The following is an 18,541-nucleotide window of genomic DNA, read 5'->3' on the forward strand; positions in this document are numbered from 1 at the left end:
TTAGACTACTTTCCACAGAGGCTTGCTTTCATCCTAAGCGGGCAGTTAGACTTTAATAACTGGACTCTAACAGACTGGAACTCACTCACTATATGGCTAAGGGAGCTCCTCTATTGAGTGTATTCCCTGTGAGATTTGTTTTCTTATTCTCCCCGCTTTAAGCACTGTGAACAAAAAAAGAAAAAAAAATCTCTTGGTATGGCCATAAACTGTGTGACTCGTGAAATCATACTTTGATCATTTCATTATTGAGACAGAGTCTCACGCTGTGGCCCAGGCTGGAGTGCAGTGGCGTGATCTCAGCTCACTACAACCTCTGTCTCTGGGTCCCAAGAGATCCTCCTGTCCCAACTCTGCCGAGTAGCTGGGACTCTAAGCATGCACCATCATATCTGGCTAATTTTTGTACTTTTGGTAGAGACTGGGTTTCGCCATGTTGCCCAGGCTGTTCTTGAACTCCTGAGCTCAAGTGATCTACCTGTGTCAACCTCCCAAAGTGCTGGGATTGCAAGAGGGAGCCACCATGCCTGGCCATCCTTATTTTGATCATACAGGACAATGTGACTCCATATATATGAAATGTCCAGAATAGGTAATTCTATAGAGAAAGAAAACAGATTAAGTGGTTGCTTAGGGCTGGGAGGGATGGGAAGACAGAGAGATAATAGCTACAAGGGCATAGGGTAACACTGTGAGGTGATGAAAATGTTCTAAAATTGACCATAGTGATGGTTACACATATCTATGAATATACCATAAGCCATTGAATGTACACTTAAAAAATAATGTCTACTCCTAGGTATATATCCAATAGAAATCAAACATGTGCTCACCAAAAGACAGGTACTAGGTTATTTGTATCATTTCCAATATTCAAAATACCTAAATGTCCATCAGCAATGGAATAGATCAATAAGTGGTGACTTATTTGTAATTATACAGTAATGAGAGCAAAGAAACTATGATTATGCCCAGTGATCTGAATGAATCTCATAAAAATAATGTTCAATGAAAGAAGCCAGATTTTAAAAGGTGTACTGTCTAATTCCATTTATATGTACAAAATAGGCAAAACTAATCTATGCTGTTAGAAGTCAGGAGAGTGGTCAGTTGGTGAGGGTCAGTGACTTAAAGAGGTCACGAGGGAACTCCTGGTTTCTGGTCATGTTCTGTGTCTTGATTTGAGTGCTGGTTACATGGGTGTGTTCAGTTTATCAAAAGTGGATCAAGTGGGCCTTAAAATATGTGTACTTTTCTGGCTGGGTGTGGTGGCTTTGGGAGGCCGAGGTGGGTGGGTCACTTGAGGTCAGGAGTTCGAAATCAGCCTGACCAACATGGTGAAACCCCTCTCTACTAAAAATACAAAAAGTAACCAGGCATGGTGGCACGTGCCTGTAATCCCAGCTACTTGGGAGGCTGAGGCAGGAGAATCGCTTGAACCCAGGAGGCGGAGATTGCAGTGAGCCAAGATTGTCTCAAAAAAAAAAAAAGTGTACTTTTCTGAATCTGTCATATATTTCAACATGAAGTTTAAAAAAAAACCTTCTAGGGCTTAAACTACTGCCAATATAGTCATAATTAATAAACTAAATCTAGCAACATTACAGTACCCATTTAACATTCTGTCAGAAAAATAAAAGCAGCATATAGCACGTCTGTGCAAAATATATACATTAATAAAACTGGGCAAGCAAGAAAACACATCTGTTCATGATCTCTGTCTTAGAAATTACTCAAGAAAATAAACAGTCCTAATGTTGAATGTCGTGGGCTTTTCCTTCCTGAGGATGTGTTTTCTGGACAGTCATGGTAGAATGTGACTGTTAGCCCTGCCAACCTGTTTCAGATGTGGATGCATGTTCTACAGGTTCGGAGCACAGAGCAGCTGATGACACAGAGTTGCTCATTTAGAATATGGCTTACTGAATGCAAGGCTCCAGCAAGATCCAAAGGGCAGGTTTACAATTTTTTTTTTTTTTTTTTTTTAAGAGATGAGGTCTTGCTCTGAAGCATAGGCTGGAGTGCAGTGGCATGATCACAGCTCACTGCAGCCTTGACCTCCTAATTTCAAGCGATCCTCCTATCCCAGTCTCCTGAGTAGCTGGGACAACAGACATGGACCAGCAGACCTAGATGATCAAAAAAAAAATTTTTTTGTAGAGTCAGAATGTCTCCCTATGTTGCCCAGGCTCATCTTGACCTGCTGAGCTCAAGCAATCTTCCTGCCTTGGCCTCCCAAAGTGTTGGGATTACAGACGCCAGCCACCATGCCCAGCCTGTAGACAGTTTTGATGACAAGTCGGGGATGTAATGATTCTGCTTTATGAAAAAGATAAGCACTCTCAGAGGGGAAGGCAGAGATGGGTAAATCTGCAGGGTATCTGAACAGAAGAGAAAAAGAACACTGAGTATCTCCTCTGTAATGCAATCATACAGGTTTTCGAGGCAAATTGTCCCAGCAATTTGTGGGAGATAAGGACTTTTATTCCTGTTTTAAAGATGGAGAACACTGAGATGAAAAAGTTAAGCAACTGGTCCAAGATGCTGCTAAAAAGGTTAATTGACAACCTCATGTAAGTCAGGCATGGTAGCTCATGCCTATAATCTCAACACTTTGGGAGGGCCAGGCAGGAGGATTCGCTGAGTCCAGGAGTTCAAGACCAGCCTGGGCAATGCAGTAAGATCCTGTCTCTATAAAAAAAAAATTAAAAATTAGCCAGGGGTAGTGGCGTGCACCTGTGGTCTCAACTATTCAGGAGGCTGAGGCAGGAGGATAACTTGAGCCCAGGACTTAAAGGTTGCAGTGAGCTATGATCATGCCACAGTACTCCAGCCTGGGCAACAGAATGAGCCCCAGTCTCTTAAAAAAAAAGCCACATTATCTAATTGCTAACATTTTTCCACTAAAACAGACCAAGTGACACACACAGAAGATAATAATGGCCAAATCTGCCACAAAGTCACAGAAGATGGAAGACAAATGGCCAGTAAGCATAGGAGGAGGTGCCCACATCACAGACCAAGGAAAGACAACCATGAGGCATTTGTTCCCCAGGAGATAAGCAAAGATGAAAAATATGGATTTTAGGATGCCTACAACTTATTTTCAAATGGTGGCAAAAGTGTGTGCGTGGGGGTGTGTGTGTGTGTAGATAGAGAGAGAGAGAGAAAGTCAGGGGCTGGGGAAGATATCTAGTCTCTGATCATTTAGCGGCTGATATTTCCTATTTCTTTTTTTTTTTTTTTTTTTTTTTTTTTTTTTTTTGAGCCGGAGTCTCGCACTGTCACCAGGCTGGAGTGCAGTGGTGGGATCTCAGCTCACTGCAACTTCCACCTCCCTGGTTCAAACAATTCTTCTGCCTCAGCCTCCAGAGTAGCTGGGACTACAAGCATGCACCACCACGCCCGGCTAATTTTTTTGTATTTTTAGTAGAGATAGGGTTTTGCCATGTTGGCCAGGCTAGTCTTAAACTCCTGACCTCAAGTGATCCGCCCATCTTGGCCTCCAAAAGTGCTGGGATTACAGGTGTGAGCCACCGTGCCCAGCCAGTGGCTGATATTTCAAACTTAATTCCTTTTGATCATTTATCTAAATTATTATACCACTGGGGCCAAAAAGCTGCTATTCCAAAAATTATATATAGATATAAAATAATTCAACCTGTCTGATACTGTAATAAATGAAACATTACAAGAAGAGAAAATAGAACAAATCAGTAATCCTCTACCCAAACCAAAGATTGCTGTCTTTCTAGAGGAGTCTGTGTTTAATTTCAAATTTCCACGATAGGCACTTTTGTCAAAGAGTATTCACAGACAGTACTAGAAAGCAGTTGCAGCTAAATAAGAGTTCATCCTTGTAACCCAAGTAGGTTCATGTTCTTGCTGGCTTTATGCAATCAGTGGGAGAGGTTATTTTGGATAAGCTAGATCACTAAATTATCATGCTGCATTCAATAGGGCCTAAATAAAACTCCCCAAGTAGAGAAGATTAATAAAATGGCTATGAATTTCAACATAAAAACAAGTTATTGATTATATGGAATGTTGGCAAGGATGTGGAGAAATATACCAGAATGTAAATTGGTATAAGATTTTTAGAAGATGGTAAGTACAAAGGCAGGAAGCCTAAGAAACTTACACTTCAGCATGTCCCCCCTGCCTGGCCCCTACCTACCACCCCAGTGCTGGGCGTGCCTGGAAATTGGAGAGGGAAGGCTGGCTGCAAATCAAGAAGCATTTATCTGTCAGCATTTCTGACAAATTGCTTAAACAGAGCTCAAAACAGAATCTTCAAGCTTGCAGCAACTGGTGGCAAATTCTTTTCTTATTCTAAATCAGTCTTCAGTTTGCACAAAATCTGATACTTAAGAGTTTTTTTTCTTGTTGAGAAACAGGGCATCCCAAACTGTATTAGCTTCAAAATCTATAAATCTGGATTCCTTCTGATTTGGTAATATCTATTAACATTTGGAAAATGCATACCTTTTCAAACAGGTCTGCCAGGGAGAATCTAAGGGGAGAAGCTGTTTGGCCTCCTGGCAATTCTAATTTTAGGGCTCTATTCTAAAAAACAACAACGACAAACAAAACAAAAAAAACCTGGCCAGACGCACTGCCTCACGCCTGTAATCCTAGCACTTTGGGAGGCTGAGGCGGACTGATCATGAGGTCATGAGATCGAGACCATCCTGGCCAACATGGTGAAACCCTGTCTGTACTAAAAATATAAAAATTAGCCGGGCACGGTGGCATGCACCTGTAGTCCCAGCTATGTGGGAGGCTGAGGCACGAGAATTGCTTGAACCCAGGAGGTGGAGGTTGCAGTAAGCCAAGATCGCGCCACTGCACCCCAGTCTGGGAACAGAGCGAGACTCCGTCTCAAAAAAAAAAAAAAAACTAAACTAAAAAATGCCTAAAAGTATGAATAGAGACATTAATTGCTGCTTAGCAAAGAACTGGGGGAAAAAAAAACTATTCCTATGAGTAAGAGATTAGATAACTAAGTCAGAGAGCATACACAATGCAACACTATGCCATTAAAAAATGAATACATGGTCAGGCAAAATGGCTCACCACCTATAATCCCAGCACTTTGGGATGCCAAGCCAGGAAAATCGATTGAATTCAGGAGCTCAGGCCAGCCTGAGCAACATATTGAGATCCCGTCTCTACAAAAAAAATTAAAAATTAGCCAGGTGTGGTGGTGTGCACCTGTGGTCCCAGCTACTCAGGAGGCTGAGGCAGGAGGTTGGCTTGAGCCTAGTAGGTCTAGGCAGCAGAGAGCCATGAATGTGTCACTGCATGCCAGCCTGAGTGACAGAGAAAGATCTTGTCTCTAAAACAAAACTAAACTAAAAGGCCAGGTGTAGTGGCTCATGGCTGTAATCCCAGCACTTTGGGACGCCAAAGGGGGAGGATCGTTTGATTCCAGGAGTTTGAGGTCAGCCTGGGCAATAGGGCAGACCCTGTCTCTATCAAAAAAAAAAAAAGTTTGGTTTGGTTTTGTTTTTTGGGATGGAGTTTCACTCTTGTTACCCAGGCTGGAGTGCAGTGGTACAATCTCAGCTCACTGCAACCTCCACCCCCAGGGTTCAAGCAATTCTTCTGCCTCAGCCTCCCAAACAGCTGGGACTTCAGGCGTGCACCACCATGCCTGGCTAATTTTTGTATTTTTAATAGAAATGGGCTTTCACCATGTTGGCCAGGCTGGTCTTGAACTCCTGACCTCAGGTGATCCACCCGTCTGGGCCTCTCAAAGTGCTGGGATTACAGGTGTGAGCCACCGCGCCCGGCCAAAAAAAGTATTTTTAATTAGCCAGGCATGGTGGTGTGTGCCTGTGTCCCAGCTACTTGGGAGGCTAAGGCGGGACAATTGCTTGAGCCCACAAGTTCAAGGCTGCAGTAAGCCATGATTGTGCCATGCATTCTAGCCTGGGAGACAGAGTAAGATCCTGTCTCTAAATAAATAAATAAATAAATAAATAAATAAATAAATATTTTTTTTTAAATGAAGACACCATATTTAATGACATGGAAAATGTCTAACATACTGTGGGTGATAAAGCAGATTTTGGAAAAATGTGAGCTGATGTTTATTGCTGTGTCCTCATGCCAGCTCTCTTCTAAAGACCCTGCATGCCTGATCTCCTGTGATCTTCCTAACCACTCCCTGACCAAGATACCATACCCATTTTACAGATGAGGGAATGAGGCTCTGAGAAATGCAGCGCCTCACCCAAAGTCACAGAGCATGTAAACAGCCAACCTGAGATTCAAACCCTGGACTGTCTGGCTTCCAAGACCCCAATGCAGTACAAAATGAATCTTTTTAGAGCCCTGTGACTTAAAAAGGACCGCCAGGCCAGGCGTGGTGGCTCACGCCTGTAATCTCACCACTTTGGGATGCCAAGGTGGGTGGATCCCTTGAGCCTAGGAGTTTGAGACCAGCCTGGGCAACATGGTGAAACCCCATCCCTACAAAAAGTACCAAAAAAAATTTAGCTGGGTGTGGTCGTGCACACCTGTGGTCCCAGCTACTGGGAAGGCTGAGGTGGGAGTATCACCTTAGCCTGGGGAGATTGAGGCTGCAGTGGGTCGACATCGTGCCACCACACAGCCTGGGTGTCTCATATGATTCTCACATTACTCTCAGACCATTTCTTTTTAAGAATGAAGAAGCAAGGAGTTCATTTTCTTTTTTTTTTTTCTTTTTGAGACGGAGTCTCGCTCTGTCGCTCAGGCTGGAGTGCAGTGGCCGGATCTCAGCTCACTGCAAACTCTGCCTCCCGGGTTTACGCCATTCTCCTGCCTCAGCCTCCCGAGCAGCTGGGACTACAGGCGCCCGCCACCTTGCCCGGCTAGTTTTTTGTATTTTTTAGTAGAGACGGGGTTTCACCGGGTTAGCCAGGATGGTCTCGATCTCCTGACCTCATGATCCGCCTGTCTCGGCCTCCCAAAGTGCTGGGATTACAGGCTTGAGCCACCATGCCCGGCAAGGAGTTCATTTTCTTTTTTTTTCTTTTTTCTTTTTTTTTTTTTTTGAGACGGAGTCTCGCTCTGCCGCCCAGGCTGGAGTGCAGTGGCCGGATCTCAGCTCACTGCAAGCTCCGCCTCCCGGGTTCACGCCATTCTCCTGCCTCAGCCTCCGCAGTAGCTGGGACTACAGGCGCCCGCCACCGCGCCCGGCTAGTTTTTTGTATTTTTTAGTAGAGACGGGGTTTCACCGTGTTAGCCAGGATGGTCTCGATCTCCTGACCTCGTGATCCGCCCATCTCGGCCTCCCAAAGTGCTGGGATTACAGGCTTGAGCCACCGCGCCCGGCCTATGGAGTTCATTTTCTTAAGGTTCTGACCCTCATGGGTGGCAAATCTGGACCCCTGTCCAAGAGTACTGCTCTTTACTCCTCAGCCCATCCATGTCCTGCCCTGGGGCCCTGCAGGCTGATGGGGAGCCCTCTGAGTGCCTCTGGCCCATGGGGAGCCCCTCCCGGGATGGCGCCTTCAGTAGCTTCCCTCACTAGGCCTCTCACTTAGCAGTCCTTGAGCGCACACTGACTTTTCCACGATCTCCTTGTGGTGTCTGATTCTTTTTCTTTGCTGCCTCTTCTCTCATTGTTCTGCTCTTGTGAGCCAGCTCACCTCTCCTGGCAGCAACCCACAGTGGCTCTGCACCCTACCTGTGCAGCCACCTGGTCGGACCCACCTGGAAAGCCTTCTGCCCCAGCGTCAGCCCTGCCCAGCCCAGCCTTGCCTACCAGCAGGAACTGGACAGAAAACATGAGCAAGCTGGTTCAGGGCAATGCAGGTGAAATAGCTGTGGCATTCTGTGACACTCAGGGCCGGCAACTAAAGTCAGGGGCTAGAGGTCACTGTGGGCACAAAGGATTGCACAGTTCTGACACGGTCATTAGAGACCACAGGCAGAGCTGGGCTCTGAGGGAGCCACAGTTGACAGGGAGGATTGCAAATGCCTGGGCAAACAGGTCTGCCATGGAGAATATAAGAGGAGAAGCTGTTTGTTTTGCCTCCTGTTACATATTACCTTCCGGGTAGAGGTTCTTGGAACCCAGGCCAGAGGTTTACAGGTGGACCCTGCCCCTACTGGGGGATGGAATCGCCTCAGGCCCTAGGAAAGGCCTCTTCAGAAGCCACTGGGGAGGGAGGATGAAGGACTCAGAACCTTGATTTCTGAGGGGCCCAGAGAACTGCAGGAATGGTCCCCACGCTGAGGCCACCCCCTGCTTCCTGGAGAGGGTGCCATACTAGCTAGCCACCAGTGAAGCTTTCAAAATGAAATTTAAAGCAATATCCTGTTTTGTTCCAAGCCATGGACTGGCCTCTGCTCCTTACCCCCAATAGGAGGCTGGTCCCTAGGTCCACAGAGAAACTTACATCATCAACAAGGCTAAAAGACAAGCAACGGCCTAGATTTATAAATTTCATTTTATATATAAGAGACAAAGGATTAATATTTAGCCTGTGTTTTAAAAAACACAAATCAATAAGGACAAATAATCTCACACAATAAATGGGCGATGAATAGGAACAGAATAGACACAGAAGTCATTACCAATACATATTTTAAAAGATGCCCAATCTCACTGGTAATTAGGGAAGTATAAATTAAAACCACAGTGAGATACTCTTTCACCCCCACCAGAGTGGCAAACTCTTTTCCTTAGCAACAGTGTCTATGCTGCCCAGGCTGGCCTCAAACTCCTGGCCTCAAGTAATCCTTCCACCTCAGCTTCCAAAGTAGTTAGGACTACAGGGTCGTGCCACTGAGCCCAGCAGCAGATACTTTACAGTCCAGCAATACTAAATATTTGCAAGGATGTGGGAAAATAGCAAAACTTGGTTGCTGTTGGTGGTCACAGTAGCACAATCTCGCCAGGGCAATACCTAAAAAAGCTGAAAATGTCAACTCTTCAGCACAGCAATTTCACTGCTAGAGATATAGTCATAGGATGGACTGCTATACAGCTGGTAAAACTAATAACTTAGATCTTGAACTTGCTACTCACTAAGTACTATAATGAATCCACACAAATGAAGTGATGTGTAGATACTGTATTAGGTATCGTAAGTAGTCTAGAGATTATCTAAAGTACATGGGAGGATGCACATAGGTTATATGAAAATACGACACCATTTTATACCACAGGCTTGAGCATCCAAGGATTTTGGTATACAAGGGAGGTCCTGCAACCAACCCCCCATAGATACTAGAGGGCAACTGTACTACTTATGGACTCAGAGATGTGCTAAAAGTATAAAATGTGCTTCAGCACAACATATATTAAATTTATGATGGTGGCTCTCTGTGGGGGTTGGCTAGAGGAGGGACAGAAAAGGGACTTCAACTTGATCTGTAGTGTTTTATTTCATTTATAATTTTCTGAAAACAAGAAAGGTTAAATTTTTATTCTGTGTCAGCCACACAGGTGTTTGTTATTTTTCCATGTAATTGTGTTTCAATTTTTTTCCCACAGGAAAGTTTTAAGAGGGAAAATACAAGGGACTTGATGATCTCCTAAGAGGGCTGTCTACAACATCCAAAAGATGAAGCAACTTCCTGGCATGGGTGGGAGACCCACGGCACCTGTCATGTAAAGGGTCAAGGTCAAGAACAACTTTTTTTTTTTTAAGACAGGGTCTCGCTCTATTGCCCAGGCTGGAGTGCAATGGCATGATTATGACCCATTGCAGCCTGAAACTTCTAGGCTCAAGTGATCATCCTGTCTCAGCCTCCTGTAGCTAGGACTACAGGCAGGAGTCACATGCTTAGCTGGGTTTTTTATTTATTTATGTTATTTTGTAGAGACAGGGTCTTGCTGTGTTGCCCAGGCTGGTCTCAAACTCCTGGCCTCAAGCAACCCTCCCACTCCAGCCTCCTAAAGTGCAGCAATTACAGGCATAAGCCACTGTGCCCAGCCAAGACCAACATTTATGCAATAAGCAAGAGCCCTGATCTGTCCATGACATTCACATGCTGTACTCATAGCAAAGCCTCAGTCCTCATTCAACACATTCACTCTTGTGTTCTAGCTCATTTGTCCAATGTATCTCCTAGCTCATGGCAGTTGAAAGGCAGGCTCTCCCTTCCCATCTCCCTTGCACACCACCCAAAGTTTTAGGATCTCACTCTTCTAGTCCATGTGCCACTCGCCAAGCCACGTGCCATGGGGCTGCATCCTCCTGGGGGGCTCCTTTCCCTAATTTGCACAGACACTAGGCTAGTGGTTGACCTTCCAGTGGTCGTTGATATGGGAGTAGAGATGGCCAATGCTTGTGCAGGAGGGACAACCCTGAACTGCTGAATCTGAACCTGTAATAGTTGTTTTATCCTGAAATAAAATTATAATTTTTATGTACCTGAATAAATAGGTGATATATTTATACTAGTTACAATGTGCAACTATTGTTCAAGATGAAGGTGCTGTTGTGACAAACAAAATCCCCAAAAGAGCACTACTAAATGGTCATTTTCTTAATTGATGGCCATTTTAATGCATGCTGGCCATTAAAAGCACAAGAGCCTCAGGAAAAAAAAAAGAACTGGCTGGGCATGGTGGCTCACACCTGTAATCCCAGCACTTTGGGAGGCCGAGGCGGGTGGATCACCTCAGGTCAGGAGTTCGAGACCAGCCTCGCCAATACAGTGAAACCCCATCTCTACTAAAAATACAAAAAATAGCTGGGTGGGGTGGCACACGCCTGTAATCCCAGCTACTCAGGAGGCTGAGGCAGGAAAATTTACTTGAAATCGGGAGGTGGAGGTTGCAGTGATCCGAGATTGCACCATTGCACTCCAGCCTGGGCAACAAGAGTGAAACTCTGTCGCAGGAAAACAACAACAACAGCAACAAAAACTAACTTTGACTAAGTCTCACACTCTATATAAGTAAAAATAAAATGAATCACAGACTTAAGTGTAAAATGTAAAACTTAAAACATTTATAAAATCTTCTGGATCTAGAGCTAGGCAAAAAGTTATTAGACTTAACACCAAAAGCATGATCCATTAAAAACAAACAAAAAAACTCACTGAGAGCTGGGTGCAGTGGCATGCACCTGTAGTCCCAGCTACTTGGGAGGCTGAGGCAGGAGAATTGCTTGAACCCATGAGTTGGAGACCAGCCTGGGCAACATAATGAGACCCCACCTAAAAAAAAAAAAACTCACTAAACTAGACTTTATAAACTAGACTTTATAAAAATTTTTTTAAAGTTGCTCTGTGTTCTGGGCGTAGTGGCTCACATCTGCAAAGTAATCTCAGCACTTTGGGAGACTGAGGTGGGAAAATCACTTGAGCACAGAAGTTGGAGACCAGTCTAGGCAACACAGTGCAATCCCATCTCTATGAAAAAATTTTAAAATTAGCTGGGCTTTGTGGCGTGTACCCATATTCCCAGCTACTTGGAAAGCTGAGGCAGGAGGATCACTTGAGCCTGGGAGGTTGAGGCTGCACTGAGCCGTGGTTGTACCACTGTGCTCCAGCTGGGGTGACAGAGTGAGGCCTTTCTCAAAAAATTAAAAAAAAAAAAAAATTGCTCTGCAAAAGATCCTTTTGAGGATGAAAAACAGCTACAAAGTGGGAAAAAATATTTGTAAGCCATATGTCTGACAAAGGAATAGTACTAGCTAGAATACATACAGAACTCTGAAACATTGAGCTATTTAGTATATAAAACTCACTTTTGTGAGTTTTTGTCAAGGTTAATGAGCTGTTCCTCCCAAAAGCACTTCTTGGCTTCTGAGCAAAAAAAGCCAGCCACAGGCCGGGTGCGGTGGCTCATGCCTGTAATCCCAGCACTTTGGGAGGCTGAGGCAGGCAAATCACCTGAGGTTGGGAGTTCAAGACCAGCCTGACCAACATGGAGAAACCCCATCTCTACAAAAATCCAGAATAAGCCAGGTGTGGTGGCACATGCCTGTAATTCCAGCTAATCGGGAGGCTGAGGCAGGAGAATCGCTTGAACCTGGGAGGCGGAGGTTGTGGTGAGCCAAGATTGAGCCATTGCACTCCAGCCTGGGTAACAAAAGCGAAACTCCGTCTTAAAAAAAAAAAAAAAAGCCAGACCCAAAAGTATGTAGAATACATACTCTAGAATTCAAGAATAGACAAAATTAATCCATGGAGACAAATCAGAGCAGCAGTTGTCTCTGGCTGGGGAAGGGAATTGATCGGAAAGGGGTACAAGAGAAATTTCTAGAACAGCATGGTCTATATGGTAGCCCTAGTCACATGTGGCTATGGGGCACTTTAAATGTGGTTAGTCTGAATTAAGCTGTGTTGTATGCATTAAATACACATTCGACTTGGAAGACTTTATGAAAAAAATGTAAAATATCTCATTAGTAATATTCAAAGGTTGATTACATGTTGAAATAATTTTGGCTGCACTAGGCTAAAAAGTGTATATCATTAAAATTAATGTATCTGGCCAGGCATGGTGGCTCATACCTGTAATCCTAGCACTTTAGGAGACTGAGATGGGAAGATCGCTTGAATCTAGGAGCTCAAGACCAGCCTGGGCAACATAGTGAGACCTCATCTCTATAAAAAAATTTAAAAATAAATAAAATAAGTAAAATTAATATTTCCTATTTCTCTTCACTTTTTAAAGAAGGAAAACTGTAAAATTACATATGTGGCTCACATGATATTTCTACTGAACAGCCCTGTTTGGGAGTAATGAACAAATTCTGTATCTTGGGATATTGAGCAATAGGTAGATATATTTGTCCAAATTCATCAAACTACGCTTAAGATCTGTGCAGCTCCACTGCACTCCAGCCTGGGCAACAAGAGTGAAACTCCGTCTCAAGAAAAAAAAAAAAAGAAAAGAATAAAAAAAAAAAAAAAAAGATCTGTGCGGTTTACTGTATGTAATTATACCATAAAGCCCCACGACCTTTCTACCACTCAACATAACCTCCCTGAGGAGTATGTGACCTACGAAAAACACCGACTACAAAGAACAAACTACAAACGACTACAAAGAGTAGTAAGGGCTACAGTAAAAAAAAAATTTTTTTTTTTTTCTTTTTGAGATGGAGTTTGGCTCTTTCGCCCAGGCTGGCGTGAAGTGGTGCTATCTTGGCTTACTGCAACCTCCACCCGCTAGGTTCAAGAGATTCTCCTGCCTCAGCCTCCTGAGTAGCGAGGACTACAGGTGTACACCACCACGCCCAGCTAATTTTGTATTTTTAGTAGAGATGGGTTTTCATCATGCTGGTCAGGCTGGTCTTGAACTCCTGACCTGAGGTGATCCACCCGCCTCGGCCTCCCAAAGTGCTGGGATTATGGGCATGAGCTACCATACCCAGCCCAGTAATGATTTTGAACAAGATACTCTATATTGGTGGAAGCTTCCATTCTCAGCATCTTGTTTTGTTGTTGTTATTATTATTATTATTATTTGAGACATGCTGTCACTCTGTCACCCAGGCTAGAGTGTGGTGGCATGATCACGGCTCACTGCAGCCTTGACCTCCTGGGCTCAAGCGATCCTCCTGCCTCAGCCTCCCAGGAAGCTGGAACCACAGGCGCATGCCACCACACCCAACTAATTTGTAAAAAGTATTAGCTGTAGAGATGGGGTCTCCCTATGTTGCCCAGGCTGGTCTCAAACTTCTGGGCTCAAGTGATCCTCTCACCTCAGCCTCCCAAAGTGCTGAGTTATAGGTGTGAACCACTGTGCCTGGCCCATTTTCAGCATCTTGAATGGAACCACTGGTGTCTGTAAGTACGTACAGAAAATACATAAGAAGTGATAATCTGGGTTCAGAAAACTCTCTCAAGAAGACATAGAAGGGCCAGTGCGGTGGGTCACACCTGTAATCCCAGCACTTCGGGAGGCTGAGGCGGGAGGATCACTGGAGCCCAGAAGTTTGAGACCAACTGGGGCAACAAAGTGGAAATCCGTCTCTACCAAAACAAAATACAAAACATTTAGCCAGGCATGGTGGTGCACACCTGTAATCCCAGCTATTTGGGAGGCAGAGTGGGCACATCACCTGAGACTGGGAGGTCAAGGCTGCAGTAAGCCGTGATCACGCCACTGCACTCCAGCTCAGGCAACAGAGTAGCCTGAAATACTTGGAGTCAGGAGGCATCCACGCTGCAGGGTTTTTTTTGGAATAGTTGGACAAAGACCCCAGGAGAAGAGTGCCCAGGAGTCAGGGATGGGGGCTGAGTCAAGACACTTTTCCCTTGATAGGATTACTAAAATACATACAAGGCTAGATCTTAGTTTTCTAGGAAGAAAACCTTTGAGGTAGCCGGGTGCACATGGTGGTTTGTGTGTAATCCCAGCTACTCAGGAGGCTGAGGAAGGAGGATTGTTTGAGTCCAGCAATCCCAGGATTTTAGGAGGCCAAGGCAGGCGGATCATGAGGTCAGGAGTTTGAGGCCAGCCTGGCCAACATAGTGAAACCGTGTCTCTACTAAAAATGCAAAAAATTAGCAGGGCATGGTGGTGGGTGCCTGTAATCCCAACTACTTGGGAGGCTGAGGCAGAATTGCTGAATCCGGGAGGCGGAGGTTGCAGTGAGCCCAGATAGTGCCACTGTACTCCAGCCTGGTGATAGTGGGAGACTCCGTCTCAAAAAGAAAAATAAAAAGAAAAACATATTTAAATGTGTGTGTGTGTGCATGTGTATATATAAAACAAAACTTGATGCTTCTCTTTGAACAGGGACTACAGAATTACAGAATGTCAGAAGGTTAAGAAGGCTGCATACTCAGAGTTCATAAGAGACCAAGTGAAATTTCACACATGTATGAAGGCTGTATACTTCAAATCACAGCCTTATTGGTTTTAGGGATCAGGCTGAAACTCCAGACCATTTAGGAATCACAGAATGTTCTCCGAAAGGTAGAGCACATCTTGTCCAAACAGCCTATTTTACAAACAAACTAAGGTCTGCAGAGATTGAGTAACTTGCCTAAAGCCACACTAAGTTAGGAGAGGAAGGGTTGGGATTTGCTTTCCTGTCAACTAACTCCCACATGGAGGAATACATGCATGCCGCTGAGGTTTAGAAAGCATGATTTGTAAGCTAGAAATACAACATGTTAGTTCTAAAGGGAGAGGCACTGGCAGAATTGTTCCTACCCTTCATTATTAGGACACTCCCATGGCAAGGCCAACCTAGAAGATGAAATTACAGCCTGCATGTTGGCCTGTTGAATGTATGACCAGTTTTATTTCCATCCTCAGCATAAGCTCAGGCCTGTCCACCCATCTCCAGCAGCCCCACCTTTGCTTAGGCAGCTTCCCCTGCGGGAACGTTCTCCCTCCTACTCCCCAGACATAGTTACTGTACTGTGGGCCTCGGGGTCACTGTAAGAATGGACTAAGCCATCGTTACACAAGCATTCCTGTAAAATAGCTCACCCCTAAGACAAGTTGCTCACTGACCCATGCAATGGGTTGAAAATGTCCTTGGCATCAAACTGTGCATTAAGCAGTTTCTTATGGGACCTCATTTAACCTTTACAACACACTATTTATACATAAGAAAAGTCAAGGCCAGGCATGGTGGCTCATGTCTGTCATCCCAGCACTTTGGGAGGCTGAGGCAGGCAGGTAACTTGAGCTCAGGAGTTCAAGATCAGCCTGCGCAACATGGCAAAACAACATCTCTACAAAAAAGTTCAAAAATTAGCTGGGCGTAGTGATGCAGGCCTGAAGTCCCAGCTACTGGGGAGGCGGAGATAGGAGGATCACTCAAGAGTTTGAGGCTGTAGTGAGCTGTAATCGTGCCACTGCACTCAGCCTAGGTGACAGAGCGAGATCTTGTCTCCACTAAAAAGAGAAAGAAAAAAAAAGTCAAGTTCAGCTTAAGTAAAAAAAACTACTCAGCTAGAAAGTGGTTCATTTGAATCAAGATCTGCCTGGATCCAAAGTTTCATCTGTAGATTGAAGTAAAATAGAGGCCGGGATCAGCAGCTCACCTCTATAATCCCAGCACTTGAGGCCAAGGCAGGAGGATGGCTTGAGGCAGGGGTTTGAGACCAACCTGGGCAATACTTCATAACCCCATCTCTACAAAAAGTTTAAAAATGATCTGGGTATGGTGGCACTCGCCTGCAGTCCTAGCTACTTGGGAGGCTGGGATGGGAGGATCGCTTGAGCGCAGAAGTTTGAGATTATAGTGCGCTATGATCGTTCATAACGATTGAAGCACAAGTGAGATTTCACGGAAGTACAAAGGCTTCAAGTTGCAGACCTATCCTTTCAGGAATCAGGCTCTAACCCCAGGCTCTTTGGGAAGTCTCCCCCCTCCTATTTCCACAAACCAGATTCCTCCTGCTTTGATTGACATCTTTAATGGTACTGCAAACTTTCTGCATTGAATCAGTGTGTCTATGGTCTTCCCCTGTAGACTCCTTCTAGAAAAATAACTCTGTCCGTGAAAACAAACTCATTCATCTTTTTATTACCTTTACATGCTTCACAGTAGACTGCAGCGAATGTACAGCATTCAAGGTAGAGGAGGGTAACTAAAACAGATGTGTACCATTCACTGATTCCAACAGCCAAGTTCATAGTTATTTTCTACTGTTACATTTAGACTGGAGGATCCCCAGTGGAATGCATAGGGATATCGTCACCAAATCATTTGTAAATCATGTTTTGGAAATTATGGGAAGAGTCTATTTCTTGTACCTATTTATGGTTACCACCCAAAACACTTCCAGGCTTAACACAAGGCACTCATATAGAAACAGCATTTTGTAGTTTTCCATGTGTGTGTAAATCGTTGGTCACAAGAACAGAAAAATAGCTCAGCAGCTGTCTGAGCTATGTGATATACGCAAAATGTATCAAGCCCAGAGAGACCTGAGTGTGGGACTTCAGTCATGCTCCCCCTTTCCCAGGGAAAATTGTTTAAAGGCATTTTGCTCCTAACTAACTGCTTCACCCATTACTTTCAGGTTTACAAAATTTGTGATACAAAGAACAAGGTATAACACATCAATAGCTTAAATCATTTTAATGTACATTCTTGGTAAATCACTTAGCAACTGTCTCTTCTTTTCATTTATTTATGTATTTATTTAGAGACAGAGTCTCACTCTGTCGCCCAGGCTGGAGTGCAGTGGTGCGATCTCGGCTCACTGCAACCTTCTCCTCCTGGGTTCAAGTGATTCTCCTGCCTCAGCCTCCCGAGTAGCTGAAACTACAGGCACCTGCCACCACACCCAGCTAATTTTTGTATTTTTAGTAGAGACACGGTTTCACCATATTGGCCAGGCTGGTCTCGAACTCCTGACCTTGTGATCTGCCCGCCTCGGCTTCCCAAAGTGCCAGGATTACAGGCGTGAGCCACTGCGCCCAGCCTTCTTTTCTTTTAAAAACCCACTTGTAACTGCTGCTCATCGGAGCATATATTCAGGGCAACTTGAGTCTATGCTCCTGGGTTGCAGTCTGAAAACTTGCCCCAAATAAACTCTCTACTTATATTACTTTTGCCTGGGTTTTTTGCCTTTGGTCTATGGTCTTATATGATCATAGCCATCCCCATGGAGAGTGGTCCACAAAGCCCACTTACTCCTCTGTCCCTACCATCAGCCCCAAGTCACTGGATCCCCAGCTCTGAGCACCACACCCAATTCTGAGAGGCTTTAGCCACTGATCTCTCTGTCTTCCCAGCTCTGAGTGTTCCCAACACCCTGAATGCAGCTGCCTCATAGACAGCCCCAGGCCAGCTTTAGGGGAGGTCTGGAGGAAGGCTGCTCAGTCCAGGTTTCTCTTTGAATTCCTTCCTTGGAGGTTCGCTGAAGCCCCAGACTAACCCATCCACCTTCCTTGGGAAAGGAGGCATGTGGACAGGGGGAAGGAGGTGGTCATGAGGAGTTCTGGAAAGCAAAGGACGGCTTTTTCTTTCCTTCTGGGGAGAAAGACTCTGGGCTGGGCGCGGGGGCTCACACCTGTAATCCCAGCACTTTGGGAGGCTGAGGCAGGTGGATTATTTGAGGTCAGGAGTTTGAGACCAGTCTGACCAACATGGTGAAACTCCTAAAAATACAATCTCTACTAAAAATACAAAAGTAGCTGGGCAGGTGGTGTACACCTGTAATCCCAGCTACCTGGGAGGATGAGGCAGGAGAATTGCTTGAACCCAGGAGGTGGAAGTTACAGTGACCCGAGATCACACCATTGCGCTCCAGCCTGGGGCAATAAGAGCGAGATTCCACCTCAAAAAAAAAAAAAAAAAAAAAAGAAAGAAAAGAAAGAAAGAAAGAAAGAAAAAGAAAAAGACTCTGAACAGCTCTGCCTCAAATGGAGAGGAGGACGTCCAGCAGACCCAAGGACTAGACATGTAGCTGGGCGGAAGTCACCATCTTGGTAATCAGATGAAATAATTGAAATAATTGGGTTCCAGAAAGGAGAAATAATTGGGTTCCAGAAAGAGGCCACCAAGGAGGGGATCCTCTCCTACTTTCAAATCAGTCAGAATTCCTACCCAGGCACCAGCAAGGGTTTCCAGGGATCAGACCTGCCTCAAAGGAAAGGCTGAGAAGA

At 44.8% G+C, this 18,541-nt stretch overlaps 1 protein-coding gene and 2 long non-coding RNA genes across 9 annotated transcripts in view; 2 read left to right on the plus strand and 1 right to left on the minus strand.

The window, feature by feature from the left end:
• Positions 1 to 18,541, minus strand: part of ACSF2 (acyl-CoA synthetase family member 2) — a 48,709-nt gene that overhangs the window by 26,639 nt on the left and 3,529 nt on the right. Inside the window, exon 1 of one of the 7 annotated variants that reach the window (XM_077971193.1) lies at positions 6,974 to 7,188. The exons of 5 other annotated variants lie outside the window; for them this stretch is intronic. Coding sequence is in view for 1 of the 2 variants with exons in the window: in XM_077971189.1 (XP_077827315.1) it covers positions 6,567 to 6,604 (38 nt within the window). In the remaining variant the exon portion in view is untranslated. Of the gene's footprint in view, positions 1 to 6,566; positions 6,620 to 6,973; positions 7,189 to 18,541 lie in introns of those variants that run through there. One more of the 7 variants, XM_077971189.1, reaches the window with a different exon arrangement.
• LOC144335594 (uncharacterized) lies at positions 6,693 to 11,104 on the plus strand. The gene is made up of 3 exons (XR_013406527.1): positions 6,693 to 7,001; positions 7,333 to 9,680; positions 10,848 to 11,104. It is a non-coding gene; the product is annotated as an uncharacterized LOC144335594 (long non-coding RNA).
• On the plus strand, positions 15,745 to 18,242 carry LOC144335598 (uncharacterized). The gene is made up of 2 exons (XR_013406532.1): positions 15,745 to 17,319; positions 17,980 to 18,242. It is a non-coding gene; the product is annotated as an uncharacterized LOC144335598 (long non-coding RNA).

The sequence above is a fragment of the Macaca mulatta genome, chromosome 16 (genome assembly GCF_049350105.2).
Source record: "Macaca mulatta isolate MMU2019108-1 chromosome 16, T2T-MMU8v2.0, whole genome shotgun sequence".
NCBI classification, from domain to species: Eukaryota; Metazoa; Chordata; class Mammalia; order Primates; family Cercopithecidae; genus Macaca; species Macaca mulatta.